We start from the raw sequence: 12,722 nt of genomic DNA, 5'->3' as shown, positions 1-12,722 counted from the left end.
CAAATGTCGAAATCCCGTCAGCTTTCACTTCCTCTATTTCCACGACGTGCTTTGTGACCTGTGAGGAACTAGAGCAAGTTAACACCCGATTCTTCCTCCTCCACCAGTCGCTTGCTCGCTCACTCGCTCTGGCACCACACCCTGTCTTACACCTCCAGCCAGCAGCAGCAGTGACTCATTACCCCAAAACACCAATTAAAATGCCAAGCACAAACATACAAACACCAATCACTGGGTACACTTTTATTTACTATAAAGATTGAGCCCCCCCACCCCCTCCAACCCTTGTATAAGAAACTTCCATGATCAGGTTAGGGTTATATTATCCGCCCACCTCTTTCTCTCTCTCACTCTTTCTCACACACACACACACCCCTCATCTACACTGCAACACTGCAAGAAGGGGCGTGGCATAGGGGAGGGAGGGTTGCCTGTTGCAGGTTTTACTGAGCTGTGGAAAGCGGCAGCAGTAATAGTAGAACAGACACTTGCATACAGAGGCGGAGTGCGCCATCTGGTTGCAGTGCTGCACAACTACAGTATGATACTCACTGCTGAAATCAGTGTTTCCTCATTTCCTCATTTTTTTCCGCTACATTGTGATATATTTAAAGTTTATTTGTTGGTAGGGATGGGGCGATGTGGTGGTTGCGTCTTTATTTGGTTTGTGTGGTAAACAAACGTGTTTAAAAACAAACCTCTGTTATATTATAATTTGTCTTTTCAGCTACAGGGCAGTTAATTATTTAAAAGGTGTCCACAGCAAAAAGCAAAGAGTGTTTCATTCACAAAAGGACAGATAAGACACACTAATGCTCTCAATAAAAGTCTAAGATATAAATAGTCTACGGAACAGTACAGCTATAAGAGATTAAAATCCTGGGTGTGGTCAAGATCACACAATAGATCATTGATAAAAATCTGGTGCTTCTACCTCCTACTATTGTTGAATTTTGTTGTAGTGTTATAATGAATTTGAGACACAAGATGGCAACAGGAGAAGTTTTTTTGTTATTGTGTATATACAACGCACAAAAATACTGATCATTAACCACACATTTTTTATTTTAGTCATACAGTTATATATATATACACTCAGTTGCATGTAATTAGCTATTTTTTAAAGGAACAAAAATATACAATTATAACATTCGTGTAGATGGAATTCATTTCTGGGTTGACTACTGACAAAACGTTCACAGGCCAATAAAACAAAATGAGTTTTCACTATAAAGCAGTTTTATATTTCATAAACAAAGCATGTCATTTCTAGTTTTTAAGTTTTTGTCTGTTTAAAACATTATGCAGATAAAATATTTGCAATATTATAAAACTTAATAATTCAGGCCTGAGGTCAAAATAACTTTCAGTCATGAACTGAAATGCATGGTGTGTGTGTGTATTCAAGTAAACATCCTTTCTGTCCATCCTTCCAGGAGACCCAGGATCCCTCTGCTGTGCTGTGGCTGGATGAGATTCAGGATGCTATTCTGAAGGCTAACCAGGACACAAAGGAAGCCATACAGTGTAAGAACTCCCACTCACATCACACTGTATATTTGTACACTGTCTTCTTCTTCTTCTCTTTGAATCCATACTGACATATAGTGTTCACATTCACAGTCGCGCAGTCCATTCAGGCCATTAATGAGGCGGTGGACACCGGCGATGCGACTCAGACCCTGGCTGCTCTGCGTAACCCTGGGGCAGGACTGTACGGTGTCACAGCGGAGTGTGCACGGACCTACCAGGACGACCTGGCCAAGATTAAAGACGAGAAGAAGAATGAAGGTGAGGAGATGCATAAAGACATGGACACTCAGTGTGTGTCAATGAAATCCAACAGGTTTTAAAGTGAGTAAGTGCTTTTTGAGTAGAATTTTCAGATCTTATATTATTGTCTCTTTCCAGGTGACAATGGCAGTGACTGGGTGAAGCACTGGGTGAAGGGAGGACACAACTACTACTACAACCTGAAGACCAAAGAGGGCACCTGGGTGGAACCAGAAAACTTCCTGCAGAACAACATGCAGCTCAACAAAGAGGACATTCAGGTCTGTCCCACTGTCCCAGTCAAGCCTGGCAAGGTTGTGTCTTTTTTTTTAAATTGTATTAATGTATTATTTTCCCCATCAGTCTGTGGTTTCTGGAGTCACCACGGCCTACAACAGAGAGCAGCTGTGGTTGGCCAATGAGACTCTCATTACGAAGCTGCAGGCTCGCTGTCGCGGCTACTTGGTTAGGAAATCCCTAAAGGAGCGAATGGACTTCCTGAAATCTCAAGAACCAGCTGTTGCATGCATACAGGTAACATTGACTGAGTGTTCAGTCATCATCCAGAGGTCAAACAAAGAAACATCTGTCTGCTCTCAGATTCTTTTTATATTGTTTGTTACTGATTCTGGATCTGTTTTTTTTCCCATAAGGCTCACTGGAAAGGCTACAAACAGAAGAAGAAGTTCAAAGACCGCAAACATTATCTGAAAGACCATTCTGAAGATGCTGTCAAGGTAATTCACAGAAATGTATAGATCCAGTTGAGATTAATTAACCCTTAGTGCGTACCGCATGAGCACCCACTGTAAATTGCAGTGGGAATAATACACAACTCCTTATATGGACATCCTGCGAGTCAAGGTTATGATTAATTTTGTATTGCATTTTTAGCAGTGATTTAGATGAGCAATAATTGTGCAGAAGTCCAAAAATTAGACTATTTTTATTTTCATTTTGTTCATAAAAATGAGCCAAGTGAAATTTGATCTGTGACAAATTTCACAAATTGAATACAATTTTAAATATTTTGAGTACTTTTAGCTCAAATGTGTTTATATAGTTGGTGAAAAATATTATTTTAATTTTATAATCACATTATCTTGGTTTTGCTAAAAAAAAAAAAAGGATATAAGACACTCACTACATTGCACATTCTTATTGCATCTGTCAATCAATTATCACTGTTTGTTTGTGTTACTCAGATCCAGTCCATGGTTCGGATGCAGCAAGCTCGTAAAAAATACAAGGATCGGCTCAAGTACTTCGAAGATCATGTCAGTATAAGTATCCTAAAACCTTGTTACATGAAATTGACATAATGTGAACACAGTAAATTTGCTGTTCAAGTGAACAACGTGCTTGTTACTTGAATGAATGCTATAAATCATGTTGCATTGACATTTACCCTGGCTCCTGAGGGGCTTTCTGACATGTGTGAAGTCATTTCCACGGTGGATGTCCGCCGTGTCCTGTGGTTCTTTGAATAATGAGAACAATTGATCACTTGTGGAATTGCTGTTTTGTTCTGTAGGAGAGTGATGTGGTAAAGATCCAGGCTTTCATTAGAGCCAACAAAGCAAGGGATGACTACAAAACACTGAGTAAGTAGGATGATGATCACACACACTTTCTTTTCCTTTTTTTTTCTATGATTTAGTCTGTCACTTTCGTAGTGTCTTGACTTTCCTCTCTTGCTGATTTTTTCTTCTACACTCAGCCAGCGCCGAGGATCCTCCGATGGCAGTGGTGAGGAAGTTCGTCCACCTGCTGGACCACAGTGACCAGGACTTTCAGGAGGAGCTGGAGCTGATGAGGCTACGCGAGGAGGTGGTCACCAATATCCGCTCCAACCAGCAGCTGGAGAACGACCTGAACATGATGGACATCAAAATCGGACTGCTGGTGAAGAACAAGATCACCCTGCAGGACGTGGTGTCGCACAGCAAGAAGCTGACGAAGAAGAATAAGGGCCAGTTGTGTGACATGATGATGATGAACAAGCAGAAAGGAGGCCTGAAGGCTCTCAGCAAGGAGAAGAGGGTCAAACTTGAAGCCTACCAGTACCTGTTTTACCTGTTACAGGTAACAGTGAAGTTCTCCTCTGTTCTTTTGATTGTTTTTCATCTGGATCCTTCGATTACATTGCTAGAATGCACCTTAATTACAGAATCTTTACGTTTTAGATCCTTATAGCTTCAAATGTCTAATGATATTTATCAATTTTTCTACTTTCTAATAGACCAACCCCACATATCTCGCCAAGCTGATCTTCCAGATGCCGCAAAATAAGTCCACAAAGTTCATGGACTCTGTAATCTTCACCCTGTACAACTACGCCTCTAACCAGAGAGAGGAGTACCTGCTCCTCAAACTCTTCAAAACGGCTTTGCAGGAGGAGATCAAGTGAGAATCGATACAAATGATTTACAAGATCGTTTATTTCCTCTTTTATTTTTTATTACATGGGTTGAAGTGTTAACTGTTGCTTTTAACGCCTGCAGGTCAAAAGTGGACCAGATGAAGGAGATTGTAACAGGAAACCCTACAGTTATCAAGATGGTGGTGAGCTTCCACCGTGGAGCGCGGGGGCAGAACGCTCTGAGGCAGATCCTGGCACCGGTTGTTAAAGACATCCTGGAAGACAAAACGTTAAACATTAAAACCGACCCAGTGGACATCTATAAGAGCTGGGTCAACCAAATGGAGACGCAGACTGGGGAAGCCAGGTGAGCGGAGGATGAGGTCGTTGAAATCAAGCTGCTGCTGCTGCTCCTGCATATATTCAGCAAGGTTTACTGTGTGAATTCATTAAAAACACAACATCATTATAGATGCAGCAAGCCAGAAGAGTTACTATAATTTGCTTAAGCCCATTAGTGCTCTGCAGAGGCTCCACCCCCTCCTTTGTGCGTAGACACATATTACTACCTTGATTATGTGCCGTTTTGCTGGTTACATATTATGCAAAATCAACTTTTTAATCATTTTAATACTTATATTTGGGACTCTGGAGGCCCTATGAGCGTGAGCATGTTTTTGTGGTCCACCTCAGTCTAAGTACGGGAGATACAATGAGTTTGACTTCCACACTCATTGCTACGTCCGTAAAAAAAACGCCAGAGTGCAGGCGAGGACAATAGTACCCGGAAGAGTGGAAGTCCGCAAAGTGTTCTATTCTTGTCTGCACAGTGCAGCACAGAGTTCTACACAAACTTCCAGCCTCAGAGGATTTACGCGTCCAGTGGATACATTTTATATATGACGGCAGTGTGCCAGCCAGAGTCGGCAAATGATGGCTTTTCCTAATGCTAACTGCTGTTAGCTGCCGGAGCCTCAGTGACGCTGACGTAATTTCCTGTGTCTCGTTGTAATATTTAAAGAGACAGACACTCAAAACAGAGCGTTCTGAACAGGGCTGTTTTGGCAGGGTGATTGAACTGCTGTGGTGCTTCGTCCTTGAGGTATTTTGACCAAAGCATGTCACAGACATGTTCATTAGGACACCAGGGAACAAGGTTCACTTTGAGAAATAGGGTATAATATGTCTCCTTTAATACTAGAACATTTTTCCAATTAACGCAATACATCCACTCTCAAAGAGGGTCTTCTTGCAGCTACAGTATTGGTGAAGCAGAAGTCTACAGAGGTTATGATCAACATTAACATTTCCTTCTTTTTTTCCACGCCTCTGTCCTCTTTCTGCCTCTGCCAATGTCCTCCACAGTAAGCTGCCTTACGATGTGACACCAGAGCAGGCTATGGCTCATGAGGAGGTGAGGACAAGACTGGAAGCCTCCATCAAGAACATGAAAACCATCACTGACAAATTCTTGTCTGCTATATTTGTCTCGGTGGACAAAATCCCGTAAGTTCCTCAAATAACCGCATCACTTGTCTGTGTGGATCGTGTTATTTTAAGCCACCAAACTTAACGTGTGTGTGTGTGGGGGGTTTGTCTGTCAGATATGGAATGCGGTTCATCTCCAAGGTGCTGAAGGACACCCTCCATGAGAAGTTCCCAGATGCTACAGAGGATGAACTGCTCAAGGTCTGAAGGTTTCATTTGTAGACCACAACTCCATCATAGGAGCACCTTGACCCTGTGTTCACAACATTACACACAATTTTGGCAGTCACATTATTTTGCCAAAACTGGGTAAACTGACCCTTGGAAAAGCTCAACTTCGTTTCTTTGCATCTCTCAGTGAACTGCTTTGTAGCTTTCCTTCTCACCTGGCCGTCTCTTCAGTTTTCTTTCCTTTTTTCCTTCGTTTTTCCTGCTGAAGCTCTCTTTTTTTCCACACTGCTAACCAGCTCAGGCTTCTCTCTCTGGGTTTGGCGTGTCCTTCTCCTCCTTCTCATTGTCTGCTGACAGTAAGGTGAGGCTTGTCACTCTTATGGCTATGGCTTCAACTATCCCTTTATCTAGCATCTCCAAAATATAAGTGATTTTTTGCATTTTAACATCTTTTACAGATATCCCATGTTCCTGATTCTGATCATTTCTTAACTAACTGAGTGGTTCCTTTGTTGACTTCTCAGATTGTGGGGAACCTCTTGTATTACCGCTACATGAACCCGGCCATCGTGGCGCCCGATGCCTTTGACATCATCGAGGTGTCGGCAGGTGGACAGCTGACCACGGAGCAGCGGAGAAACCTGGGCTCTGTGGCCAAGATGCTGCAGCATGCTGCCTCCAATAAGATGTTCCTGGGTGACAACGCCCACCTCAATCCCATCAACGAATATCTCAGCGCCTCATATCAGAAATTCAGGTCTGATGTTATTTGATGTAGAAATATAAAGCGCATGTAGAATTACTGGATATTGAGGTTTATTAGGCAACTTTTTGTTGTTGTTTTAAAGGGGACATATTATGCAAAATCTACTTTTTAATCATTTTAATCCTTATATTTGGGACTCTGGAGGCCCTATGAGTAGGCAACGTGTGAAAAAAGATGACTCACTCATGTGTTTGTGGTCCTCCTCAGTCTAAGTACAGGAGATAAAACACGCGATTTTGACTTCCGCACTCATTGCTACATCACACCGAGACATTTCTGGAATTGTTGTCTCATGGAGCTCCGCTTTGTCCTTAAAAAACTCAAAAGTGCCGGTGAGGGCAATAGTATCTGGAAGAGCAGAAGTCTGCAAAGTGTTATTTTCTTGGCTGCACAGTACATTACAAAGTTCCAGTGTCCAGTGGATACATTTTATATATGACAGCAATGTGCCGGCTAGAGTCGGCAAATGATGGCTTTTCCAAATGCTAACAGCTGTTCCTTATGGTATTTTGACCGAAGCATGTCACAGACATGTTCATTAGGACACCAGGGCACTAGGTTAAATTGGAGAAATAGGGTATAATATATCTCCTTTATCTTGTCTTATTTGACTTTTTATCTGTTCCATCACAGGCGTTTCTTCCTGGCAGCTTGTGACGTTCCCTCACTGGAAGATAAGTTCAATGTGGATCAGTACTCCGACTTGGTCACCGTTTCCAAACCTGTCATCTACATCTCCATCGGAGAGATCATCAACACTCACACAGTGAGTCCGATCTCCCTGCCCTGCTCGTCACCTCACGTTTACACCGCTCGAGCACTCTTTTCAGAAGCGTTTAGATGTTTTGCTATCGTTGACAAAGATGGCGACTTACATCTTCTTCTGTTCTTTTAGCTGCTGCTGGACCATCAGGATGCCATCACTCCAGAACACAATGACCCGATCCATGAGCTGCTGGAGGACCTGGGCGAGGTTCCCACTATAGAGTCCCTTATTGGTGAGTGACATTAGGCAAAAAATGCCTTCATTATTATGCTTCAACTAACTGTTGAATAATCTGTTTCTTGATGAATCTATTATTTATTTGGTCCATAAAATGTCTGAAAATAATTGATCATGTTTCCCAAACCTCAAAACTATTGTGTTTACATTTATAGAGGGAGGAAAAAAACACCAAAGATATTCAAATGAAAGAAGCTGAAATCAGTTTTTGTTTTTTGTTTTTCAAAACCTTTTTAGTTAATTATTTCAGTTAGTTGGTTTTATTTGGATATAAGTCAATTAGTTTCGGTTCTCAGTCCTGACTTAATAGAACAGAGAACAGAAACATCAATGATCTGACTCAAACACTCAAACTCTCTTGGTTAATATTTTCACAAATCAAAAAATTCATACCCGTTCACCATTGACCTTTTGACCATTTTGAGTGCAACCCCTGAAGTTGCAGGTTACCACGCTTGTCAGTGTCACTTCTGCATTAAAACTGTATGAATGACTCAGCATAACTTCTTCTGGTGTCTCTGGGACTTATGTGTGGTGTTTTTTGCCTTTGAGTTCATGTGTTATCTCGGCTGAGGTGCTCTTTATATTTCTCAGGTGAAAATCCTCTTCCTGCCGGTGACCCCAGCAAGGACCTGATGGGGAAAACGGAGGTTTCACTCACACTCACCAACAAGTTTGATGTGCCTGGTGAGGCCAATACTGAGGTTGACGCAAAGACGCTGTTGCTCAAGTAAGTTCGTTAAATCACAGCTGTCAATGTGTGGATACATGGTTGTTATTGTTGTTGTTGTTGTTGTTGTTGTTGTTTGGGTTCTTACTCTCTGTGTTTATTTGCTCTTTCTCCAGCACCAAGAGGCTCATTGTGGATGTGATCAGGTTCCAGTGTGGGGACACTCTCACAGAGGTGCTGGACTCAATGGCGAGCCCAGAACAGGTTTGGAAAAAAAAAAAGAAGTGGCGTTTAAATGTGCTGAACATCTCTGAACTGAAGCAACAGTTTATGTAAACAGACCATATTTTATACAGAGGAGAGCCCCAGCTTTTAGCTATTGCCACACTGCATTTTAGATCTGAATGGAAAATGGAAAACTACTGGATTGACTAATGTCATAAAAGAGGAACTTTGTTTTGAAGGTGCTGAACTGCTCATGGAATTGCCCTGAATCACTTCTGTGGCAACATCCTCTGTTCAACATAAGGAGCAGGGTTAATAAGTAATGAAAAACATATATATATATATATATATATATATATGTGTATGTATATATATATATATATGTGTGTGTGTATGTATGTATATGTATATATATATATATATGTGTATGTATATATATATATATGTGTGTATGTATGTATGTATATGTATATGTATATATATATATATGTGTGTATGTATGTATGTATATGTATATGTATATATATATATATATATATATATATATATATATATATATATATATGTATGTATGTATGTATGTATATGTATGCGTGTATGTATATATATATATATATATGTGTGTGTGTAATTATATATATATATATATGTATGTATGTATGTATGTATGTATATATATATATAGATATATATATATCTATATATATATATATATATATATATATATATATATATATACATACACACATGTATATACTGTATGTTCATTTACACCAAATTATTATAATGGATGTAATCTGTATGTTTTTGGAGGTGCTATTACTTTAATTGAAGCAGACATTAGATCTCAAAGATGTATATATTTTTAAACAGTATTAAAGCTCTCCCTCAAGAAATACAATGTAATAAATACCATGACACTCTATTTTCCTGGTTGATGGTTGACAGGAAGCAGAGTACCAGCGCGCCATGCAGAGAAGGGCCGTCCGTGATGCCAAGACTCCAGAGAAGATGAAGCAGGTCAAACCGGTGGTGGACGACAGCCTGACGCTGCAGGGGAAGAAGGACAAGATCAAGAGCAACCTGTCCAGGCTGGCAGAGCTGGGGAAGGTTCACCCCGATAACCGCTACCAGGACCTCATCAATGACATCGCCAAGGTAGAGAAGGCGCTGCTTACCTGCGAACACGGATAAAACAACAGTATTTGTTTATTTTGCTGTGTGTTTGTTTACTTCAGGACATCAGAAATCAGAGACGGTATCGTCAGCGCAGGAAAGCTGAGCTGGTGAAACTTCAGCAGACAAACCTCGCTCTGAATACCAAGACTGATTTTTTTAATAAGCAGATTGATCAATACAATCAGTATATCACGACATGTATGGACAACCTGGCCTTTAAGAGCAAGTGAGTGGCCTCCGATCTTCTAACTCTTCACATTTAGTAGATCACAGCACAACAACTATGAACATATACACACACTATAATGTCATTTATGACCACATTTTAATTGTTTTATGCCTGTTTACATCCTTTCTAAATGTGAGGCGTCCTGGGTGTGTGTGCTCTTGTAGTTGTACACACAAATTTAGTCTATAACACAGTCAGTGTTCAATGTGGCTGACTTACAGTAGCATTTCCTAGTCAGTGGTTAAGAGTCTGGTAGTACAAGTTGAGTTCCACCACAAGAAAACAAAGAAAAACCCCAGACAGTAACCACAGGATCCTGGAATATTTAACCTACATACAGTTTTACATACAGTATATGTAGGATTTGTATCCACACATACAATATGGACAGATCTTAAAATACCACATTCTGGGTCTTTTTTTCCCCCCCATGTTCAACGAACATGTCTAAACTGTGCCACACGTGTCCAAAAATCAGAACTGGGTCACTTGAAACAGGCAATGACTCAGTGTTTATCATCAGACACCTGCTGGTTTTAATTTTTGGACGTCCACCAGCAGGAAATGAAATTCAGCTGTAGCCTGGTTGGAGAGAAAAACCATTACTGCTGAGCCAGGATCTCAACCACCAGAGGAGTGGATTTCCCCCTTAATCATAGACGAGCAGTTTATTTCTCAGATTTAAATTGTACAGTGCTCTGTTATATCGTAGACGTATGAAACAAATATATTCAATATTGTCAGTGAGAGAACCTTCACACTACAGAATTACAGAACTTTGTAGTAGACACCACGATTAAATACCAGAAGAATGAAAATTACGATTCTCCAAGATGTTTTTGTCAAATTTTGGACCAAAAATTTTTTTTTTTTTTTTTTAAATGTTAGACTAAAAAATATTTCCTAAAAATGTTGGACAACATAGTATAGTATGACGTTTTTGTCAAATTTTGGAATAAAAAATCTTTTTCAAAATATTTTGGACAGATATCCATACATTGGACATTATGTGGTAAATTTGAAAACATTCAAGCTACACAGACACATTTTTATTCGAAATGGTAAATGATGTTCCTCAGGTTTGAAATGGTGAGCCTCGAAAGAACCGGTGAAGCTTCATGTGTTGTTGTGCTGTACGCTCTCTGCAGGTTGTCAAAGAAATCAGGCGACAACAAGTCCAAGAAGAGTAAACAGGTCTCGCAGAAGTACACAGCCTCTCGCCTCCATGAGAAGGGCATACTGATCTCCATAGAGGATCTGCAGCGCAACCAGTGAGTTCAAAATGTCACCTTTGTCCACACACCAGGGTTCAGTATACCAAGCTGCAGCAATCTTGTTTGTTTCATTGTAGTGGTGCATAAAGCCAAAAAGAAGAGTGTCAAATACTTATGGACCTGACTGTATTTTGTTGAATTCAAGTCTACTCAGTAAAAGCAGTGAGCTTTAGTTGATCATTTTCTTGTTTGTTGTTTCCTACTTTCTCGGCATTAAAGACATGTTTTTACTCCTTTCTACTTGTAGGTTCAAGAATGTTATTTTTGAGATTTCACCATCAGAGGCTGTCGGAGTGTTTGATGTGAACGCCAAGTTCATGGGTGTGCACTTGGAAACGTTACAGTTAAAATATCAGGTATGTCAGCGAATCGGAATTGTGTTTTTTGTTTTTTTTGCCAAGTACATTTCCACGTACAAGGGATTAGACTTGGTGTTTTGGTGCATTTAACTAGAATTTAAAAAAAGACAGGAAATGTATGCAGTAACACAAACACAACATATTTATATTTACAGTGGGTTAAATGACAGTGGATTTGTCTTTTGTGTCTCAGGATCTCCTCCAGCTGCAGTATGAAGGGGTGGCGGTGATGAAGCTCTTCGACAGGGCCACCATCAACGTCAACCTGCTCATTTTCCTGCTCAACAAGAAATTTTATGGAAAATAGAGAGTCGGGGAAGGGGGGGGGGAAGGAAACAGACACTGATTAAACCACAAAGCCCTCTTTAAGGGGTTGCTGAGAGCGCTGACCTGCACCATCCTGGCTTTCCTACACATTTTCTACTGCACTTCTCTTATGTGCCTATGCAAATTTATGTGCATTATTTTTATTATGTGGATCACCATTTGTGCTTTATTCTCAACGGAACACTCTATTGTCCATCTCGAGCAAGCCAGCCACAAAAGCTGGCCTGAGAGTCTCCTTACTGTCTTTGTAACTTCATCTACGTCAGAGGTTGAAGATTTGTAATTTTTTTTTTTTTTGCTTTAAATGTTATGAATATCTTGTGCATGAGCTTTGATTTATTATAAAAAATTGTATGTTTTATGTAAAGAGATTGTGTTTTATGTCTTTCTTAGCTGTTGATTCATCTGAACGATAAAGGCTTAAACAACAGGGATGTAGTACACAAGATGGCGTTTTTGAAAGTCTGGTCCTGGTCTTGGACTCAACGACTGCTTAAGACACATTAGAAAAAAACAAATGAGTTGGATGAGATGAAATGATTATTTTTTTGAGTAAGATTCAACTCTGCGCTCTCTTGATTTGAACAAATGCTGAATTTGAAGCGAACGGTTGCAGAAACAAAATTACCATGCTCATATTGAGCATTTGACAACCTTTTTTATATATACATATATATGTGTGTGTGTGTGTATATATATATATATATATATATATGTATGTATATAAATGTATATATGCAAATATATGTATGTATACATATATGTGTATATATGTATATAAATGTATATATGAAAATATATGTTTGTATACATATATGCATATATATATACATATATATATATACATGTATGTATGTATATATATGTGTGTGTGTATACAGATACACATGTATATA

At 39.8% G+C, this 12,722-nt stretch overlaps 1 protein-coding gene across 1 annotated transcript in view; it reads left to right on the top strand.

Annotated features, from left to right (window-relative positions):
- iqgap1 (IQ motif containing GTPase activating protein 1) overlaps nucleotides 1–12,390 on the top strand; it is a 90,246-nt gene extending 77,856 nt beyond the window's left edge. Inside the window, exons 16-37 of the mRNA XM_083901125.1 lie at nucleotides 1,437–1,527; nucleotides 1,624–1,791; nucleotides 1,912–2,054; nucleotides 2,137–2,307; nucleotides 2,427–2,510; nucleotides 2,979–3,050; nucleotides 3,308–3,377; nucleotides 3,494–3,858; nucleotides 4,016–4,179; nucleotides 4,278–4,502; nucleotides 5,501–5,641; nucleotides 5,740–5,824; nucleotides 6,319–6,551; nucleotides 7,194–7,326; nucleotides 7,456–7,558; nucleotides 8,158–8,293; nucleotides 8,410–8,497; nucleotides 9,407–9,616; nucleotides 9,697–9,863; nucleotides 11,015–11,137; nucleotides 11,388–11,496; nucleotides 11,693–12,390. Of these exons, the coding sequence (XP_083757251.1) occupies nucleotides 1,437–1,527; nucleotides 1,624–1,791; nucleotides 1,912–2,054; nucleotides 2,137–2,307; nucleotides 2,427–2,510; nucleotides 2,979–3,050; nucleotides 3,308–3,377; nucleotides 3,494–3,858; nucleotides 4,016–4,179; nucleotides 4,278–4,502; nucleotides 5,501–5,641; nucleotides 5,740–5,824; nucleotides 6,319–6,551; nucleotides 7,194–7,326; nucleotides 7,456–7,558; nucleotides 8,158–8,293; nucleotides 8,410–8,497; nucleotides 9,407–9,616; nucleotides 9,697–9,863; nucleotides 11,015–11,137; nucleotides 11,388–11,496; nucleotides 11,693–11,806 (3,195 nt within the window). The 3' untranslated portion in view covers nucleotides 11,807–12,390. The remainder of the gene's footprint in view (nucleotides 1–1,436; nucleotides 1,528–1,623; nucleotides 1,792–1,911; nucleotides 2,055–2,136; nucleotides 2,308–2,426; nucleotides 2,511–2,978; nucleotides 3,051–3,307; nucleotides 3,378–3,493; nucleotides 3,859–4,015; nucleotides 4,180–4,277; nucleotides 4,503–5,500; nucleotides 5,642–5,739; nucleotides 5,825–6,318; nucleotides 6,552–7,193; nucleotides 7,327–7,455; nucleotides 7,559–8,157; nucleotides 8,294–8,409; nucleotides 8,498–9,406; nucleotides 9,617–9,696; nucleotides 9,864–11,014; nucleotides 11,138–11,387; nucleotides 11,497–11,692) is intronic.
- The last annotated feature ends 332 nt before the right edge of the window (nucleotides 12,391–12,722 follow it).

The sequence above is a fragment of the Microchirus variegatus genome (assembly GCF_963457635.1).
Source record: "Microchirus variegatus genome assembly, chromosome: 14".
Taxonomy (NCBI): Eukaryota; Metazoa; Chordata; class Actinopteri; order Pleuronectiformes; family Soleidae; genus Microchirus; species Microchirus variegatus.
Note: the sequence above shows the minus strand (reverse complement) of the source record. Positions and strands in the feature narration are given on the sequence as shown.